This window comes from Colletotrichum abscissum, assembly GCF_030869225.1.
Source record: "Colletotrichum abscissum strain IMI 504890 chromosome Unknown Scaffold_22.1, whole genome shotgun sequence".
Taxonomy (NCBI): domain Eukaryota; kingdom Fungi; phylum Ascomycota; class Sordariomycetes; order Glomerellales; family Glomerellaceae; genus Colletotrichum; species Colletotrichum abscissum.
Window position 1 is genome coordinate 354,887 of NW_026850121.1, and position 19,731 is coordinate 374,617.

General features: G+C 53.4%; 7 protein-coding genes across 7 annotated transcripts; 5 read left to right on the forward strand and 2 right to left on the reverse strand.

Annotated features, from left to right (window-relative positions):
- Nucleotides 1-250: 250 nt before the first annotated feature.
- Nucleotides 251-1,400, forward strand: CABS01_09303 (uncharacterized protein; the record flags this gene model as incomplete). Its single annotated transcript, XM_060542660.1, has 3 exons — nt 251-539; nt 601-1,052; nt 1,104-1,400. The coding sequence occupies 3 exons, from the start codon at nt 251-253 to the stop codon at nt 1,398-1,400; spliced, it is 1,038 nt and encodes a 345-aa protein (XP_060400387.1).
- A 553-nt stretch (nt 1,401-1,953) lies between these two features.
- Nucleotides 1,954-3,643, forward strand: CABS01_09304 (uncharacterized protein; the record flags this gene model as incomplete). The annotated part of the gene is made up of 3 exons (XM_060542661.1): nt 1,954-2,132; nt 2,252-2,323; nt 2,383-3,643. 3 exons carry the CDS (start codon nt 1,954-1,956, stop codon nt 3,641-3,643), a joined length of 1,512 nt encoding a protein of 503 aa, XP_060400388.1.
- A 711-nt stretch (nt 3,644-4,354) lies between these two features.
- Nucleotides 4,355-6,931, reverse strand: CABS01_09305 (uncharacterized protein; the record flags this gene model as incomplete). The annotated part of the gene is made up of 7 exons (XM_060542662.1): nt 4,355-5,393; nt 5,459-5,861; nt 5,915-6,071; nt 6,126-6,227; nt 6,283-6,381; nt 6,436-6,652; nt 6,711-6,931. Coding segments are annotated over 7 exons (2,238 nt in total), but the record flags the coding sequence as incomplete, so codon positions are not given.
- Nucleotides 6,932-9,875: 2,944 nt separating this feature from the next.
- On the forward strand, nt 9,876-10,092 carry CABS01_09306 (uncharacterized protein; the record flags this gene model as incomplete). The annotated part of the gene is made up of 2 exons (XM_060542663.1): nt 9,876-10,005; nt 10,037-10,092. 2 exons carry the CDS (start codon nt 9,876-9,878, stop codon nt 10,090-10,092), a joined length of 186 nt encoding a protein of 61 aa, XP_060400390.1.
- A 2,994-nt stretch (nt 10,093-13,086) lies between these two features.
- Nucleotides 13,087-13,670, reverse strand: CABS01_09307 (RNA polymerase N/8 kDa subunit; the record flags this gene model as incomplete). The annotated part of the gene is made up of 3 exons (XM_060542664.1): nt 13,087-13,135; nt 13,199-13,285; nt 13,348-13,670. Coding segments are annotated over 3 exons (459 nt in total), but the record flags the coding sequence as incomplete, so codon positions are not given.
- Nucleotides 13,671-14,033: 363 nt separating this feature from the next.
- CABS01_09308 (WD domain-containing protein) lies at nt 14,034-17,020 on the forward strand (the record flags this gene model as incomplete). The annotated part of the gene is made up of 3 exons (XM_060542665.1): nt 14,034-14,368; nt 14,432-15,201; nt 15,258-17,020. 3 exons carry the CDS (start codon nt 14,034-14,036, stop codon nt 17,018-17,020), a joined length of 2,868 nt encoding a protein of 955 aa, XP_060400392.1.
- Nucleotides 17,021-18,073: 1,053 nt separating this feature from the next.
- Nucleotides 18,074-19,338, forward strand: CABS01_09309 (2OG-Fe(II)oxygenase superfamily protein; the record flags this gene model as incomplete). The annotated part of the gene is made up of 2 exons (XM_060542666.1): nt 18,074-18,273; nt 18,354-19,338. 2 exons carry the CDS (start codon nt 18,074-18,076, stop codon nt 19,336-19,338), a joined length of 1,185 nt encoding a protein of 394 aa, XP_060400393.1.
- Between the last annotated feature and the right edge of the window lie 393 nt (nt 19,339-19,731).

Consider the following 19,731-nt stretch of genomic DNA (forward strand, 5'->3'; position numbering starts at 1 on the left):
CCTGCCGCTGTGGTTCCTGCGTGAGGTCCCTTTGGTTTTGTATTGGCGATGGGGTCTTTGGTCAGGTCCAGACCGCTGCACAAAATTTCCGTGACGCTGAGGCACATGTCCCCCTTCTCACTTTCTCATCGACGACGCACCTTTTCTTCTGGTCAACGTTATTGCTTAATTTTCTTCTCTTTTGATGCGGATTCTACCGGATTCAGGTGTTCATAGTATACGACTGCACGTAGATTCTTAATCCGCAACCATGATACTCGAACCGAAGGACTTCCCGCAGATGTGGCAAAAGCCGTCAAGTGATGACGTGCTCAGCACGCTGAAGCAACTGGAACTTAGCCCTCCGGTATGGAGTCACAAGCGCAGGCGATCTGATATCATTCATGAACAAGAGGCCACGGCGTATTTCCGGCGCGAAGTAACGATGTACCTATCGTCCATCATCAAGAGCGGCCTCTCCTGGATTGAGGACGATGACAAGAAGGAGGAAGTCTGGTCAGAGGCTAGCCGCAGGATGACGGAACGATGTGGAAGAACCGGTGCGTGTTGACAATGACTGCTGCCTTTCCTGAACTGCGCAGCCTCTAATGCCGCACGTAGCCATGGGCGAGATTACCCGGCGATGGCCCTTTAGAGAAGAGGACCTCACGCCGACCTTTGAGCTCATCATCCGGGAGCCGCCCCTGACCGGCGACTCACTTGGTCTCAAGACCTGGGGGTCTTCTTACGTTCTCGCCAAGCACTTGCCATCTATTGGTTCAACAGCTCTCTTCCGGCTCTTTGACGAATCTCTGGGCGAGCCGCGGCCATCTATCTTGGAATTAGGTTCTGGCACAGGCCTACTTGGACTTGCGGCGGCAGCTTTGTGGAAGGCTCATGTAATTCTCAGCGACTTGCCAGACATCATGTCGAATCTCTGCCATAACGTCGAGGCCAACCGTGCCACGGTGGAGAAGCTGGGAGGTTCATTGAACGCTGGTGCACTTACTTGGGGTGGCTCAGGGGATGAGGAAGTTGATCAGGATCTCTTTGGCAAACGAAACCAGTTCAAGGTACATGACTATTGAAAATTGCTACGGAGAGACTGCTAATATAGCCCATAGGTTGTCCTCGCTGCTGATCCCCTTTACAACGACTGTCATCCAGGGCTTCTGGCAGGTGCTTTTTCTGAGCAGCTATCAATTGCAGACGATGCTCGCGCAGTTGTAATGGTCCCGCTACGAGACGAAACCACCAAAAAGCTTCTCAAGGCTTTCCGAGATGCTATGGGAAGCCAGGAAAACCCTCTACTATGCATTGAGGAAGGAACACTCGATGGCCAGGATGACTGGGGTGAAGACAAGGAGGGCACCGACGTGACTTGTTGGTGGGGAATCTTTGCACGCAAGCAGCAAATATGAATACTAGAGGCGCAATCGGCGAAATGATCGAGCTTGAAGACGACTCAAGACATAGATTAGACGATGGATAATGGCATAGGCCAGCCCTCGCATTTTAGAATTAGATCTAGACAAAACAGAATTCAATGATAGATGACTCTGATGCCTTGACATACAATAATCAGGTGCAACCAAGTTTACCGTCCGTCCCAACCCGTTGCCGTGCTGCGTGTCCAGCTCACGGGAGGCTCCTTCCCCCAGGAGAACCTCCTTCCATCTTCTATGTATATCTGTGGCCCTGAATCACTGCCTCTTCAAAAATCACTCGTCCCTCCCTCTGAGAAAACTCGTGGATCACTCTCCTTCGGTCCTTTCTCCTCGCTTCCTTACTTCCGAAGTTTTTCACTTCTAAACTTCCTTACTTCCAAACTTCCAAGCTTCACACAAATCTTCTTCCTCTTCTCACACACTGTCCCAAACAATCCAACCCAAGCTATCCTATCCACGATACACGGCCTCTCGGTATGCACCTGAGACACCTGCAAATACAGCAAACAAACGACTAACCTTAAGGATGGTTGGTCAAATCACCTATACTGAGGAAGAAATTATCTTCATTCTCCATCACAGCCTCGTCAAGGACAAGGACCATAAGGACACCTTGCGCGAGTACGAACAGCAATTCAGCAAGACTCTCACCATGGCTCAATTGAAATACGTCAGAGCCAAATATGGCCATGATCCTGAATTCGGGTAAGTTTCCTCCCTCGATGGGCCCTTTCACTACTACCTTTTGGCCTACGCCTCCCTTACTCTCTCCTTCTTTGCTTGGAAAAATGTGAAGAGTGCCACTTTCTGATAATTTTTGGCAGCACGGCAATGATCAATGGACAGGTCCCGGACAATGGCGGTAATAGAAAGACTGCGGTTCCATCTCCATGGCAGTAAGTCGGTTCAGCTTCTCGGGAGACGTGACCCAAGTTACTAATTTTAACCAACTTAGGGAAGCAATGGTTGCACCCATCCAGTGCGAAAACGATCAAAACGATCAATCCTTCACATCTTCTACGAATGAGGATGATTCAGTCTCTGAGGATCACATGCTGCAGGTCTTGGCAAGCTATGTATACAATTCTCCCTCAGAGGCTCCCGGGAAGCTGGCTTTGTCCTCCGACGAGGTACAGCAGGATGAGCAGGCGCGCATCGACGCAGAGGAGTATGCTGCCGCACACGAAAAGATTCTGCACATGTTCGAGGAGGATCCCGACCGCCCGTATGGTGTACAGCCTGTTCAGCAGCACTACGAGCAAATGCTCTTCCCTTCTACAGTGCAGAAGCGAAAGCGGGATGAGCTTGAGGAAGCGGGTGATGGATCGATCACAGCCCCGGATTCAGGCTTATCTCCTCCAGTGCTTGAAGAACCTCAAGAGAGCATCCCGAAGCGTTTGAAGACCCAGCCGCAGGAGACATACTCCCAGGAGCTCCCTGCTCAGTATTTATCCCCGATGCCAAACAACAACGCACCCCAGACGACCGGACACGATGATGAAGCGTTGAACCTACTCAATGTCAATCTTCCCGAAGTCCCTGTAACCCCCGATAATCTGAGAATGGGCACAGATCATGTGCATGCAGACCCCAGTTTGTCACCCCTGACAAAGCTTCTCAATAGCATCGACAATGAGTATCCTCAAGGACCAACAACTGACAGCTCGTTTTTCGCACAGCTCGATCGCCCGATGGGCCCATCTGGCTATAGCACCGTCAACTTCGAGAATACTATGTTCCAAGAACCAGATCCATCAGCTGCTCCCACGTGGACAGGGGCAGACCCAACGATGTTATCTGCGAGCCCCAGCCTCAACTTCTCCCAGTCCACGCAATTTGCGCCATGGGAAGCACCCTACAACGAGGAAGAGAGCAACTTCTGGGGTACCCAATCAGGCACCTGGCAGGGCGTGACTGGTTATGATACCGCACCGGGATTCAACTTAGATCTGCTCGTTCCACAGTACACCCAAACTTCTGCACCTTATACATATGCTGAGTCGATGGCCAGCGGCAGCGGAACATACCAAGATTCCGGAGCCTTAATTTCTGCGCAGCAACAAATCGAAGGCCAGAACGTCGCTAGCTTCTCTGGCGGCATCAGCGTCGACTGGAACAACGTGAGCAATGCCGAGTGGGAAGAACTGTTCATGTACAGTGCAGAGCCACAGGGCCATGCCGACTATTCTCAGCAGTTCTTTGGTCCTCTCGAGTAGAGCTGCGATCCGCATTTTTCCTTCTTGCATACGATCTCTGAGCTACAGTTCACATACAATTTTTGTCGCCTAGAACGCAACGAAGCATCACATAACACCTTGCCTACTCTCCAATACGATACCCCCTTTCTTCCCTTTTTCAGCAGATTCCTCCTTTTCGACAAACTCCTCTTCGACAATGAACTCACCATATTTGGACCTTCGGTACGCAGGCAGGGTAGCTTGCAAATATATAGATAGGTAGTTGGTGGTCATTGCGACATAGACTATAAGATGATTTCCTCCCAGATTGGCCACAATATCCATTGTGACATGTAATGTAACGAACGACGCTCCCAGCCTCCCTTGTTCTCATAACGACATTGAAAAAGACGCACGATTTTCTAGCCTCCCATTGTCCAAGCTCCCAGCGCCAAAATCCGTCCACGATGGGTATCTAGTGCAGTAGAAACGAACAGACGGGCGCTCTCCCCCAGGTATGTTGTGTGTTGTTTTGCATGTTGTTTGTGTGTATGTGTGCGTCTGCTTGAAACTCTGGCCTCTCCAAGCAGACTTTTCTTCGCAATCGACCTACCCGCTTTGCTCTGCCTTGTGAGGGTGGTAAAGTAGGCTGTAATAGTGGTTTTCGTGGGGAAACCCCAAAGAACAATGCAGTTGGGAAAAAAAATCAAAACAAGAGAAATGGGACAAGATTTGAGGGAAAGTAGGCGTTCAGACCACGATGGTTGTTGATTTCCTCGACTCGCCCTCCTCTGGTGGGAAGCCAAACACGAGCCTGTACAGGTCGCGCAAGAATATATACTGGCTAGATCTTTGGCTCATGTAGTGAACGCTTTTGGCCAGGTCATGCGCCGAGATACGTTTGCCATGGGCCGGAAGCAGCGAGGATCCCCTGAACGCCGAATCGGCATGCACAAGGTTCTTGTAGTGCTGTAAAAGTGTCGAGTGCGCAGGCAAGGACCCGAAGGAGCCCGTGGGCATATGCTTGACAAAGGCTTGGAGAGCTGACTTCTCGGCTTTACTGTCAAGAGCCGGGTCTCGAGTAAAGCCAACGTTCATGGCAGCCTTAATGACGAGGGCTTTGATGCGGTTGCTGTTGCTGTCCTCGCCTGCCGTAGTCGTTGTTGCCGTGCTTGATGTCTTGTTGCTGCTTTGCGAGTAGCTCGACAATTGCGAAGCGCTGCTTGACCACCGTCCCCCGCGTCCGCTATCAGATGTTGTGCCTAGAACAAGAATATTTGGCACTCGGGGTGAGGAGCTCTCTGGAGAGATCGGCGTGTCTTCAAATTCGGTCACGGGAGTTTCAGGAACTGGTGGCGGCTTCCGTGGCCGTTCCTCGGTCAGGCTTTTGTGACTTTCCCTCTTTGAGTATGATGATCGGTTCGACGCTCTGCTCTCACCTCGAGCAGGTTGATCATACTGCTGCTGATGGCCGAAGAAGCTCGTCTGGCTCGGTCGTGGGGTGTTTCGGTCTGGCCGCACTTGAGTCCACCCGTCTCTGAAGAGGTCGCAAAGCTCCCAGCATGCCTGTACCGCGGAACACAAGAGCTCCTCGTCAGGAGCTCTTCCGTCACGCTTATTCTGTCTCAGACTGAAAAGCATCTCGGCAAGTGACCAACACGCCTTCAGCAAAGAGTCCGTCTCATCGGCCAATTCGCTTCGCTGTTTCATCAATCGATGGCAAAGAGTAATATAGAAATCTAAAGTACGCTCCCGGAAGGGTTCTGGGAGGTTCTGGATGTCCTGAGCGCTATAGAGACTGGATCATGGTTAGCTAATTTGTCCAACCCTTGTGGATCTCTGGAATGGACTCACTGGTTATTCAGTTCGAAACTGACTCGCAAAACAGAATCAGCAACTTCATCCTTCCTCTGCCGGACGTCGAAAAGGGACTGGCAAAAATCTCGGCAATGATCGAGATTCTCTCGGACGTGGTGATCATAGTGGTCTTCGTCGCGGTTGTCATACAGGCGCTGGCAAAGCCTCCAACACGCCATCCAAGCTTTTTCGTGAGCATCGGGAGTACCTGAGCTATTGAACATCCGTGTTCGATGAATCGAGCTCAAGTTCGCTAACGTGTTACACAATGTCCAGCACTCTTGGAGAGCGGTTCGTAGAGCCCTGATTTCCGAATCCTCCTGAGGCAAGGCAGGGGTAGCGAAGGGCTCTTCGTCGTAATTTTCGGTATCGGTCTCTACTTCTCTAGCCTCGTCGATTTCTGTTTCGCGTTAGACCATTCAGTCGGTGGATGAGTGTGTGGAATATACAAACTTTCAAGGCTGCTTGTGCTGCTAGACCTTAGCCGGGACGACTCATTAAGCATGTCGTGGAGGTCTTGCGCGCGTGGTGTGGCGCTGTCTAGACTGTACCGAACGGGCCGGATATCTGTGGAGAGAGGAGGTGGTGTAGGCAGCCCAGGGGATCTCGACTGTTCTAGCTCAGTACTTGAATGGCTTCAGGTGAAGCTTTTAGGCAGCCGTACCTTAATTGCATGATCAGTGACGGATGGAAGACTCATTGTATCGGTCTTTGGTGATGATCTCGTGCTGCTTTGATCCGGCTTTACTGTCGGCTCCGTAGAGGCCTGTCCCAAGGTTACTCTCTGCCTGTTTGGGAAAGAGTTTCCATGAGATACTTACCCAGCTATGGAAGCTTTCCGGCGCATGTATGACTGATACGGCTTCTTCACTGCTACTCTGCCGCAAATGATCGGGAATGTTGGTCGAGAGCATCATGAGCTACGATGGGTCAGTCACGCTGCCTGCCTTGGGAATGGCATCCAGAAGACTAACCTGAGGATGTGGTGCCGGATTGGTAACATTAGGCCGGGCCTGAACCTCCTCCGCCTCTTCGTCCTCGATTTCTGTTGTTTCAGTACCTGTTGAAGTGACTGGTGAAGGTCCAACAATATCGCTCGGGCTCATCAAGTTCAAATTTGTCGACGGAACTCTCTGAATGGAGTTGGGGCGCAGAGAATTGCGGCCGGAGTGATCTGAGGCGTTCGAAGACCTATACCCACATATAAGCTGGGGAACTGCAACGACACCGTACGACCATAATTGCTCACATGCTGGCGAAAGGAGATTGAAAAGAACCGTTGTCGGGAGATGAGACAGACATATCGTTGTGATGGGAATAAGCAGATATTTGACTTCCGATAGACGACCGGAGAGGGGCTTCGAGTGCCATCGTCAGTCTCTCGACTCGTTCGTATGCGATAACCTTCCGGCACCGACGCAGGTAGTGATGGAAGTCGGCCGGGCTGTCCAGCAGACTGGTATTCGGCGGCTTTCAAAGTCGAGAATGCCTCGGGAGCCCCACGCAGTTTGCTTTCTGGTCGGTTGGGTCTACTCCTGGGCCGCACTGGTTAAATGGTGTTGGTCGTGATCCTAGAGGCCGTCGAGGCGAAGGAATAAAGCTGTGCTGGAAGGTCTCGTAGACGACGGCCCGGAGATCATCAAGCTTCCAGACTAGCGATAGAGGCTCGAGAGTGAAGAAGCTCGAGAGCGAGAGGGTGGGGAGGGCAGTTTAAGAGGAGCTGTGCCTACTGCTACCTCAGTGCTGGGAAGAGTAACGGTACGGAGACCGGGGTGGCTCCAGGCCGACCCTAGCTGACCGTGTCTGTGCCTCGCTCACGCGAAATATCGACAGGGCCAGGTTTGGTTTCGCTGCGTCGCGGCGGGTCTACTGTGACAGCAGGGGTAGTACCCAAATAGCGATCCTGACGATTGAAGGGACAATATATGGGGAAGGCAAGTTGGCTCGACCTGGGGGCAACGCGACCACGGCCTTGCTGGGAGAGAATTGGGGAATTTCAGAGGGCCAGATCAGGCTGAGAGCTGTACGTCTGTCTCTGCGACCTAAGCTTAGGTAGGTATGCTGCAGTATGCCCGTCTCTTGGGAAGGGCGGTTGAGAGAGAGCTGCGGCTAAGATTCGACCAAACGGGTGACTAGCACGGCTCCACTGACGGCTTCGTCGTCTATGCGGTCTCGGGCAGCTGGGCAAGAGAAGCGAAAGTTGACAGAATGGAAAAAGCAGATAGACAGACAGAAGAAGAGCAGGCGACAGCTGATTCGAGACGGCGCGGTTGATGTGGATGTCCAACGTCCACCGTACAGACACCCGGCAGGTGGCACGGAGGCGGGCGGTTCGGTGGTACGGGTAAAGAAAGAAGCCAGCTCTCCAACGGACGGCGAGAAATTGTTATGATTTGCAGGGAAAGATGACCACCAGCAGTAATAAGAATGGGTGTTCTCGGTGCTTCTCAAGGAGCAAGACAAGCTGGATTTGAGTTGTGGAGGAGAGTCAAGTCAGAAATGTCAGAAATTTGTGTGTTGTCTGAATGGTTGACCTAGTTCCGATCCGCCCTATGGACAGGCACCTCACATGGGAATGAATCAGAAGGGGGAGACCAGAAATGGATCGTCGTAGCGTTCGCTGGCAGTTGAGCAGATCCGACAGGACGAAGGGAAAGAAGGCTAGGAAGTCAAATCGTTGAAGTAGAGAGGGCCGAGGTGGCCAGAAAGAAGAGAGGTCCGCGGGGTGGGATCCAATCCGCGAGCTGGGTCGGCCGCACCTCAGTCGGAGACAACCACCGCGGTACCACCACCATCTTTTGCGCCTTCTTCGTTCCCAGGAATACTAGGATACACCATTCTCCACGAACTTGAGCCAACCTTAGTTAAGGCAGGCACCGGGCAGCATGTACATAGAAGGCGATGGATGAACCAGTCAGAGATGCAGCTGCGCGTCTTCTCCCATGGGCATAGCAGCGCACCTCCTGACGGGTTCAACCAGTCAGAGTTGGGCACAAGGTGGTGTCGGTGGATGAGAAGAGCGACGTCGAGCTGTGGGCTGCATGAAGCAGACAGGCGTCGGCGCTTAGCAAAAGGTGGGTCTCGCTTCCGTCCAGTCGTGCCCGTGAACCACAACCGACCCCTGCACTTGACGGCCCCACTTAGGACGGAGGGGCTTGCCTTACACTTTGGAGGGGTGATGGAAAGGCAAGGGGCGCCCGGCCAAGAGGGAAGGAAAGATCCAGAGCCACCACTGCTCCAAAGGAAATAGCAGGGAAGAGAGAGCCTTCCTCAGCTGGTTCTCAACCGCCCCGCCGTCCCTTCCAGGCCTGGAGGCAGGCAATGGCTGTTTGCGGAATTAAACGTCAGGTGTATAGTAGGCAAGGTAAGGTAGGTACGAAGGAATATATGGAAGGAACGTATTTGATCATGGGTAGTACGGAGCAGCGAGACTGCCAATTAACCTGGCGAAATGGAAGTGAATGTGGTGGCATTGAGGTATTGTCTGCCAAGGTACGGATACCTCACCGAAGATTTGCTTTCTTATACCTCAATTCGACTCTGACGTGGGACAACTTTCACGAGAATTCCTCCCCGTCAATTCCAATTTCTACCCATCGTATCAGAATCATCTGAAGTCCAAGACAGAGAAGACCCTTTCCTCCGTGATTGACCGAAACTGAGGCCGGCGGCGACAAGTTGTTTAGACCGAGCCGGTATGCTGGGCCCAACGGTATCAACCGCGGCCTGCATGTCTGAATTGGGACTTTTGTCCCTCTTCTGATTGCGTGCAGTGTGCCTGCTCGCATATCGGGGATGGATGGGCGGATATCTCTCGCAACCTCCTCCAACGCCCTCTTGTCCCCCCATTAGAGAGATTCGCGGGCCAATCTGACGATGCCGTGTCATTGAAGACGCGGGAAACACAGTCACGCTACCTGGAGTTGCTTATGTACTGTGCATTTGGGGGCCGTGACATGCGCGTGCACCATTGTGAACGGCTCTGCCCGTCCGTTGTCGTGGACGTCTTCGTTACCAGTCTCGGTCCCTGTTTGCCGCCCTGGTGGGAATGTGTGTGTGTGTGCGAGGCGGGGGAGCTCCGTTGGGATTTGGGACCAGACGCCCAACACCTCTTCACTTCAACTTTCAACAGCGCAGGCTGCGGTGGGCCACAAACTCATTTGCCGGCTCCAACAACGAAATCGAACACTTCTTCGACCTGTACCTTCGACTTTTGACGAGAATTTGGAAAAGCGTGGTGGGAGTCGCTCGGCCGCCCAAATAAACAAAGCCACACCTCTGCCATATGGTCAGAACCGACTTGAGCCGTGTGACTGGCGCTGTTTGCTCCGCGACAATCCGCCTGATCCGGTCAGTAGACATTGGGCCAGGTTTTAACCATTCATCAGGTAAGACGCCGAGAGAGAGGTGGTTGATGATGTACTCTTATTCATACACCAGTCTTTACTTCACTATCGTGTGTACTACCAACAGAGTGCTAATCGTTGTAGGAGGGTATAAGAACAAGTTCTTCGCGAGCCCAACGTGTCTGCCACGCATCAGACGTCCGCGTTTCGACATTAATGTAATCCGTACTCTGTACTCAAATCCCCGCTTCTCTTTTCTATTCATGGCAACACGGATTCCGATAATCTGGAACGGCGTTTCCTCAGTACCTTACGGATATTGAAGGGGGGGGGGGGAGAGAAATTTGTAGCGGCACCATGCTGCAGTGAGGTGCACCGTTCGACACAGAGTGGGCCCTGATCGACCTTCATTCACACGCTACCAGGTGTGACAGGCCACACCCAAGCCTACCGTTTGTTTAAACCGTCCGTGGTAGGGATTGGATGGAAGCCCGGGCCCGTTGCGGCTTCAAATCCTACTGGCGGGTACATATCCCTCCTTCACCGTTGGTTTTGCGTTGGCTGTTGGTTCGAGTCTTTCTTCGAAAATCTTGCTAGCCAGACTCTGTCACCTGCCTAGGCAGCTGGGCAGCAGCCTATCCCATGGTTGCAATGAGTATTTGGTCGGTTTCCTTGGGAAGACAGAGTAGGAGATGCCTGACATCCAAACTTGTGACTCAGTTCTTGCAACTCGATGGTCGTTCCTGTTTGAAGTAGCATACATAGAATAAAGGTACGCTTACAACAAATCATGTTCGGACTTGCCTTGGAGAACTTTTCCTTGAGATTGGCGTACAGAGGCTACACACATCTCAAAAGTCAAACCCAAGTCAGTTATCCTGGGCAATCGCTACATAGAAACGGGTAACAAGATCCGGCCAAGCATCCCAACAATTATGTTGCTCAAGGAAACCCCGCCCCTGTCAGGGTCCCCGGCGACCCGTTGATGTCTCGCAGACAGACTCATCACCTGACAACAGCTCGCTTCGTAAATTCATCGACGTTGTAAGTACGCTTGGTAGGCTTCGCAAACTGCCCAGAACCTGGAAGGCGTAACATTGCTGGTCCTCAACACGAACTTTTCATCGTCCATTGAGGCCGTCATTTTCTTGAAGAATTGCATCCCAGCCATCGTTTTAGTACAGTGATAGCCCTGGCTACCATGTAGGTGCCTTCGACTGATCACAGCGCTAGCACGACTTTTGGGAAAAGCAAACCACCTCAACCCCAGCGACCCGGTGGGGTGTGCAGCTCCAGCCTCCAGGACCCAGGAATCCGTGGCCGGGCACCAGTTTGCTGATCGTCGATGGAGGGGCCGGACTATTCACCCACCACCCCTCCACGCTTCGAAAGATCAGATACGATGTCAATATCGCCGACGCCTGCGGCAAACTCATTTTCCAGATATCAAGAACGAAAGGGAACCAACTACTAGCCAAGGATGGTATGAGATCTTTTCCCTCTCCATTCTCCGTGAGCCCTCCCCTCCCGAACGCTGGCCTGCGACTAGCCGGGGTCTCTGCTTGCTTCGTGGTATCCCTGACGCCACGACCGCATCACGCATGCAGTTCAACGCGCGTAGGCGCCAACAAGCAGCTCTGCGGGCTCTCTACGGCTCAAGACTCCCCATCCGGTATGGCTTTGCTCTGTACGACATGTAGGAAGCTGGCGTTATGCTGTATTTTGGACACCGGAGAGCCAGTCGCGGTAGCAGTTGCGCGCTAAAGTCGAATCCTTTCGCGGTTGCGCCAGTCCCTCGAGCTCAGGATTCCGAAGTAATTTTGTACTCATGCGAATACAACTCGATGCCATGGAGCTGTGGGTCTTTGTCACTAAGTTTTGCTTATCTGTGAGCGGTCTTCCGGTTCCGCATATGCGTCAGTCTAGTTCGGCCAGGCGGACGTATCTCCAGACTCTGAACGCTGTGCAGCAAACCAAGGCTTGTTGGAGCTACCCTGTGTCCTGTGACAAATCACCACCATCCGCGAAATGAAAGCTTCGGCGGATACGGCCCCATTCAGGAAATCTGGTTGGTGCATCTCGCGGCAGAAACCACCACTGCGCCATTCCCAGACCCTCGGGTCTTCATGTTAGCCACTGCTACACGACCAGCACAGCACTTTGCACCCGCTGCCTTGCTAAACCCATGTCCCCGTTGGTGCTTGGAGCATCACGCGAAAAGGAAAAAAAACGAGGAAGAATGGGTCACCATCTACCAGGATTCAACAATCGAAACAAGCACCAGGCAGAAATCGGCAGATTGGCTTGGGCTCTCCCGGGTCGTGTACCCGGACTGCCTGTTTCTCTGCAGAGCCCAGGACAATCGCGGAGGTTCAATCGGTGAACTCCGCCTTGCGTATAATTCTGGCCCCCAAGGTCAGCCTGCTGTACAACGTCACTGACCGGAAAGATGCTGGAGGCTCTTTGGCCGGTACATGCTGTGCTAGAACTGATATTCTTCGTCCATATAGCCCCGTCTCACCACCCACCATATGCCGTTGCAGCAAGGCGCATGTGGTCAGCGATTAGCACGCTAGGCGGACTGACATGAAAGCTACTTTTGCCTACTGGCTGCTACCTCTGCCTTGACCGCTAGATCAAAGTGATGCGCTGCTTTCAGACTCGGAGAGAACCAGTCATTCTGCTAGAGCATTGAAACATTGTTGGGGTGTGACACTACTACACACATGTGAATACCTGTTTCATAGGTCGCCTGATATAGCTGCGTTCTTTGTTGGAGGGATCTCTCGAAGAGCTGTCACTGTGGGAAACCAGATGGTCGTCCAGCAAACAATTGGTACTGCCGACCAGGTGTTGAGCCCATTGACTAGGACCCAACATGCTGTCTAATTACATGACGAGCGACGTGAAGACTAGTAGAGTCATCTTGGAGAATCGAGACCTTCCGAGATAGCATTCCTGCGTACAATTGCAACCACAGTCAATTTCCATGTGGCGGGGTTGCATCCGGGCCTGTGGTTGTCTCGATGCCAATCGACTTGCCTCTTGCCACCGCTTGCTGAGCTTGCTTTGAGGTGGCTGGTTCTCGCTGCCTGTAGGAGTCGGAGACGGGAGCTTTCCATCTGTACTGAAGGACATGTTCGCTGACGCTCCGTCACGGCTCGAGCACAGCTTTTCTCCTATTCGCGCAGCGCACTCTGCCTTCCTCGAGAATCCCTAACGCCTTGCAATGCCAATGTTTTCCAAAAACTCCAATTCGTGAAATCCATCCCGAGCACTTTACGGGTTCAAGGACATCTTCTTCTCGTTGCGACCGTCCGGTGTGTACCTGTAGGGGTTTGTAAGCTTTCGAAAAAACGATTCGGCGCATGCTGCTCGAGGGTATACATACTTGAGAAGCTTCTCAATAAGGTCGACGTGGGTCATGACCATGCGGCGGCAGCAGTAACGCTTCAGGCCAAGCTGGTCCATCGCGTCACTGTTGACGTGAATGTTAATTATCGTGTGTCGCAATCCAGCATCGCGATCGTGGTGACTCACCCATCCGTAATGCCGTCGTCGATGAGCTTGAGGTAGCGCTCCCACAGGTCTCCGGTGACCTGACGACAGAAGTTAGATACCAGGCGTCCATCGCATGCAATCATCTGTGCCGACGAACCTTGCCGCAAGAGAAGCAGCGAACGGGGATAATCATTGTGCCTGAGAAAGTCGGAAATGGAGCTGTGGCAGTTTGACGTTTGTTCACTGAGAGACCGTAACGGTTCCGGTACGTCGCTTCTCGAGGTGTTGCGTGGTTTGAGGTCCTGGGACTGTTGCCTTCCGAAATCGTCGTCGCCGTCGTCAGAGAAAACTTCCGGGGCTTTCCTGTCGCAGTGGAAGGCGCGCGACCAGGCGGGAGAACAGAAAATTTGTCGGTCCGTGATTTCCTCCGCTGCTTATCTTATCGGTGTTGATTGTGGGGGAGCTCCACCAATTGCATGGCCGGGCGACTGGGCGGGACCAAAATTTCTTTGGGAACTCTCGAACTTTTTTTTTTCTTAGTAGGAACGAAAGAAGGGTCGTGTGTGCGAAACAGAGCAGGATTGAAAGCCAGAGACTACCGAACGAAGAATAGTCTCCAGGCCGCCGCTTTCCTTCCCTGTCTCATCGCCTCGAGATATTTGCGACTTCCAATTGCCCGTACTTGAAAATCGTTCTCGGCTTTCGCGCAAATTTATACCTACACAATGGCTGGCCCTTCGACCCCGAGAAGTCGGGAGGACCAAAAGAAGCGTAAGAGAGAGCAGAATGAGAGGGACGGACAGGCGAAGCGCCTTCGGCAAAAGACAAAGACGGCGGGCAAAGCAAATGGCCAAAAGAACGGAAACACCGACGCCGACGACCTCCGCGACGGCGCCTTGAATGTGCTTTCGCAGCTCCAGAAGAACCTTACCGACGACCAAATTGAGACCGAGCTAGTCAAGCTCGGCGACACGGAGTCTCAGGAGGCGGGATGGCAGGTTTCCCTGCCAATGGGCGGCCGAATGGCTGACATCGATCCCATCTTTGCCGAGAACGAGAAGTAGGTGCCAACTCAGCAGGCGTTTCTTGGTCGACTTCTGGTGTCTAACATGAGGGGAACCAGGTACCTGATCGTCACTTACAACACATCCTTGCAAATCTATTCAGTGGCCGAGTCACTACTGATCCGAAGAATCGCCCTCCCGGTGGTCCAAAACACATACGCGGAGAAGTCGTCTGCACCCACGATCGTGGCCACGCGCCAGTCGCAGCTCAAGCCCGATTTTCTCTGGGTGGCCTGTTCTGACGGCAGGGTCTGGCGGGTGAACTGGAAGAAGGGAACCGGTGTCTATGACGAGTTCCGGACCCAGTCGCAAACGGCGCTGGACCTGTCCGTGGCATCAATCGAGGGACAGAAGAAGACAACGGAGGTCCTGTACGTCTCGGAGGGGAAGAAGCACGCCAAGGGCGAGGTTGTCGCATACCCGGGCCCCGATTTCAAGCAGCCCACCGCCGAGGTCCTTTTTGCTACGAAGCAGGTCGATCAGGCGATTCACTTACTGCACTCTAGTCCCAATGGTAAGACTATTGTCGGAGCTACCAAGGACGGTCTCGTCGTTGGAACACTGACGCCGGAGTCCGAGTGGGAGTTCTTCACGTTCGATACGACCGATATTATCTGCGCCCTCGACATCCGGGTTACACACAGCAAGGACAACTCCCTCGTCCTCGACCTGATTGCGGGTGGTGCCCGAGGTGCTATCTACTTTTACGACGACATCCTCAGAAAACTGCAGAACCTCAACGGGCCAAAATCTAAGAGAGAGGCTCTCACGAGCCGCAAGTTCCACTGGCACAGGAGGGCTGTCCACAGCGTGAAGTGGTCAAAGGATGGTGAGGACTTTCAGTCGCCAATGACTATCATCTGCAAACACTAACATGCGCTGTAGGTCAATACATGATTTCCGGTGGTTCGGAAAATGTCCTCGTGCTCTGGCAGATGGATACCGGCAAGAAGGATTTCCTCCCTCACTTGTCGGGAAGTATCGAGAACATCGTTGTGTCCCCCACTGGAGCATCTTACGCAATCCACTTGGATGACAACTCTGCCATCGTCTTGTCCACGGCTGAGATGAAGCCATCGACGTACATCTCTGGTATTCAGTCCGCCGCCCGGTTTACCTCGACGCCAAAAGACTTGCTCGTTAAGCGTGTCTGGTCTGTTTCCGACGAGGTGCGGCATCCAGTTCCTGCGGCACTGAATCCTGCCGAGCCATCAAGACTGTATGTCTGCACAGGAACTGGCCAGCAGTCGATGTTGGCTGGCGAGATTCAGTCAGCACCTTTGTTGCAATCATTCGATATGGAATCGTTCCGGAGTGTCTCAAAGCAAGCTCTAGCAAGAACCCAGCCGACAGATGTTAATATCACGTCAAAGGGTAACCCCATCTCAGAGCCTCGTATAACCCATGTCTCGTTCTCGCAAGACGGCAGGTGGTTGGCGACCGTTGATGACTGGCAACCTCCCAAGCGTGATTTGGAGAAGGTGGCACCAGAAGCGCGCGAGCAGTTTGTAAGAGAGAGGCGCGAGATCTATCTCAAATTCTGGTCTGCGACTGCTGGCGAAGAGCACTTTGCCCTGTCTTCCAGAATCAACAGCCCGCACGTCACAAGTCGGCCAGAGACGGTCCTGGCGCTCGCAGCAGATCACACAACGAACAGATTCGCCACCCTCGGAGACGATGGCACGGCGCGGATATGGCAATCAAAAACAAGGCAGCAAGATGGTATCGCATCCAAAGACAACGCCGGCGAGGTCTTGCACTCGTGGTCATGCACGGTGGCCGTGGGTCTCGGAGGCAACGTGGGAGCTGATGCGCTTACCACCACTGGAGAGACGACGGGAGAGCGTAGCGGCAGCCTGTGCTTCTCCGAGGACGGCTCGACGCTTTTTGTTGCCTTTGGCCACTCAAACGACGGCGGCATCTATGTGATCGATACCAAGACTGGTGAGATTAGGTCGACACTGGAAAACATGTGGAAGGGTCACATTCGCCGCCTTCAGGTTCTCTCCCCGTACATCATCACCCTCTCGGATGACCTGAGAGTGTTTGATGTGGTAGCCGACGAGCTGCAGTACGGCCTCCAGCTGCCGAGCGGCCGCAACGCCACGGCAGTGAAGGAATTCAGTCACTTGGCTGTTGACCGTAAATCACGGACGTTCGCCGTCGTCGTACCTGGCGGCCAAGCTTCGCAGCTCGCAGTCTTCAAGCCGGAAGAGCCTGCGCTGCTGTGCGTGAGGCGCATCCCCCACCGTATCACCAGTCTTGTCTCCACCGGAAGCTCATCAGGCTTCGTCGCGGTCGACGACGCGGCGCAACTGTGGTCAGTTGCCGAGGCCTCGGACCCCACAGCCGTCGCGCTCTCAAGGCCGTTGGAGGACATGCAGCTGGATGGTGAGCCGGTTGCCGCAGACGTGGTTCTCGACGACGCCATCGAGGACGAGGAGATGGCCAGCGACAATGAGCAGGAGACGGAGGCTGCGAACGGAGAAGAGATGGATTTGGATGATGACGACGCCCAACCGGCCGTCATCAACAGGCAGAAACTTGCCGAGCTGTTTGATGCGGCGCCGGCTTTTGCCATGCCCTCGGTTGAGGACATGTTCTACAAGGTTACGGGTTTATTGGCGACGAAGCCTCTGGGATCATGAAACGGCTAAACAAAAGTTGTTAAAATATGTGCATTATACCCGATAATAGAAGAATGTAGTAAAAGCATTTGGATCTTCAAGGGTTTCTTGTGGAAATGTTCGATTGACTTGGCCCGAGTACTAGGCAACTCCCTTGAGTTCAAGGCTCTTTGCGCACTACTGGCGTGCCCCTCACCACGGATGCGTTGTGTCTGTACACCTTTATAGACTGTGAGGCAGGGCAGGCACGTACGACCGGACCGCCTGGCTCATCGCACCTTCCCATACATGTCACCGGAAGGGTATATAGACCCCCTCAATCCCATTCCTTTCACCAGCCAGCAGGCGCCCGTCTAGGTCGACGGGTCAGGTCAAACTGGCTGGGTGGTGGAGTGGTTTATGGTTAACGATCAAAATCTCTAACGCCAACCAGCCTTACTCGACGACAGGCTTAGCGAGTACCCGAGTTCGAATCCCAGCATGAGCACCAAGAGATGTAGCCACACCGGTGGTGAACTCTTTTTTAGTGTTTAGGTGATTTTGGATTGGTAGATATTGGGGGACATTTGGTCTTAGTATCGCGAATGAATACAAATATGAAGAAGTATAAGCTACTTATGGTATCCTTCAGTGTCGTGACTCCGTATCTGCCAGTAGGGGCTGGTGTGTTACCGCTTTCGCGTTCTCGCGTTATTGGCGCTGGTGAGGGTTGGGCGGTCAGATGGAATGTGAAAATGCGCCGGTTATTCGGTGACCCCGCCGCGCCGAACTGCGGGGCAAGCCGATCGGCAAAGTGCCCCGCCGCCCGCATTACGCCATCCCGTTGCCCAATTGCTCAAACGACGGCTTACCTGAACAGCGGCATGCCAAATGCTGCGACTTCGCACTCATGTTATCCGGATCATACCACTGATATCTTCTACACAGGAATCGATTCAATAGACGATCTACCTATTTAAATTGCCTTCCCTAACTTCTTTCTAGTCCAGCCTAGGCCTGCCTTTTGTCTTTTGATCTCTCGACCGTTTTTGAATTCCTGTAGAGTATGAGACAGCAGCAGTGAGACACACAGCCATGTCTTTCACATCCATTCCGATCCTCGACCTCGCCTTGGCGCAAGATCCCGAGACGAAACCGCAGTTTCTTAATGATCTGCGCCATGCACTCATGGAAGTCGGGTTTCTGTACCTAAAAAACGTCGGTATCCCCGACGAGCTATTCAAGAGGGTGATTAAGGAAGGCAAGGGCTTCTTCGATATACCCACCGAGGAAAAGTACAGTGAACTCCTTTGATTCAGACAATGATGCTCCAGATTGTAGACCGGTTTATAAATGTGCTGACATTCTTGATTAGACTAAAGATCGAGATGAAGAACGCCAAATCCTTCCTCGGCTACTCCCAGCTCTCGGCAGAAATCACAGCAGGCAAGATAGACCACCGCGAACAAATCGACCTCTCGACAGAACACCCGCTGCCGGGACCAAACGACCCGCTCTACTACAGCCTCCTCGCCCCAAACCAGTGGCCCTCTGAATCCGCGCTCCCGGGCTTCCGCGCCACCTTCACAGAGTACATGGACCGCATGGGCCAAATCTCCATCGCCTTCACCTCCCTCATCGCCGAGGCCATCAAGCTGCCCGCCGACGCCTTCAACAAGTACTTTGACGCCAACCAGCAGCACAAGCTCAAAATCGTCAAATACCCAGACCTCCAGGAACTCGGCATCACGGATCCCAAGATCCAGGGGCAGGGAGTCGGTCCGCACAAGGATAGTATGCTGAGCAGCTACCTCTTGCAAGCGAGCCACCACCGCGGGCTGCAGGTGCAGAACGTCCGCGGGGAATGGATCGACGCGCCGCCCGTCGAGGGGACGCTGGTTGTGGCCATCGGGCAGGGATTAGAGGCGTTAACGCGGGGCGTCTGCGTGTCGACGACGCACCGCGTGCTCAGCCCGCCTGCCGGCGAGGGCGCGCGGTTCTCGATCCCGTTTTTCCAGGGAGTGAGAGGGGACGCCGATTTTGAGGACCTCGAGACCGTGGGGGTCGGGCGGGTGCCGGAGGATATCCGGGAGCAGAGGCGACTTGTGCTGGAGAGGAACGGCGGGACGAGGCTTGATGATGTCGAGTTTACGTTCCGGAAGGGCGGGGTGGCCAAGACGCTTGGGGAGGCGACGTTGAGGAATCGGGTCAAGAGTCATCCAGATGTGGGAGAGAGGTGGTATCCGGACATCCTGGCTGCTATTCGCGAGGAGCAGGCTAGAGCTGCTGGCGGTGGTGGCGGAGAGAAGGACGTCAAGGGTGTTCCGGAGGTTTCGTCGGTTCCTGTTCCAGCGCATTGAGAACTCGCAGTGAGAGCGATATGTAAGCTTCATGAGGATCTTCTCTCCTCGCGGTAGTAGTAACTCAACAGACCCATATCTGGATGAACTCGTCGGTTGTGCCCGTCGAGAATCCAGCTCGCACTATGAAATCAGCAATTTCACACAGGTCATGAGAGCAAATAAGCTCGACCGCGATGAGTGCCCCAAGTTGTGAAAGCGTATGTTTGTACTCGTTTAATCGTGTTTTTTTCTTGATTTTCCGAAAATAAAGAGGGCAAGATTTCAAATTACGCCTTTTCGCTGCATGCCCCGGGCCAGATCTTGACCGAATCCGCCCACCATTTCTTCAACATCACGCCGTGCCGCCATGCTCGTCCCTGAAAACTCCCCACAACTCCGTTCTGTTCGTGA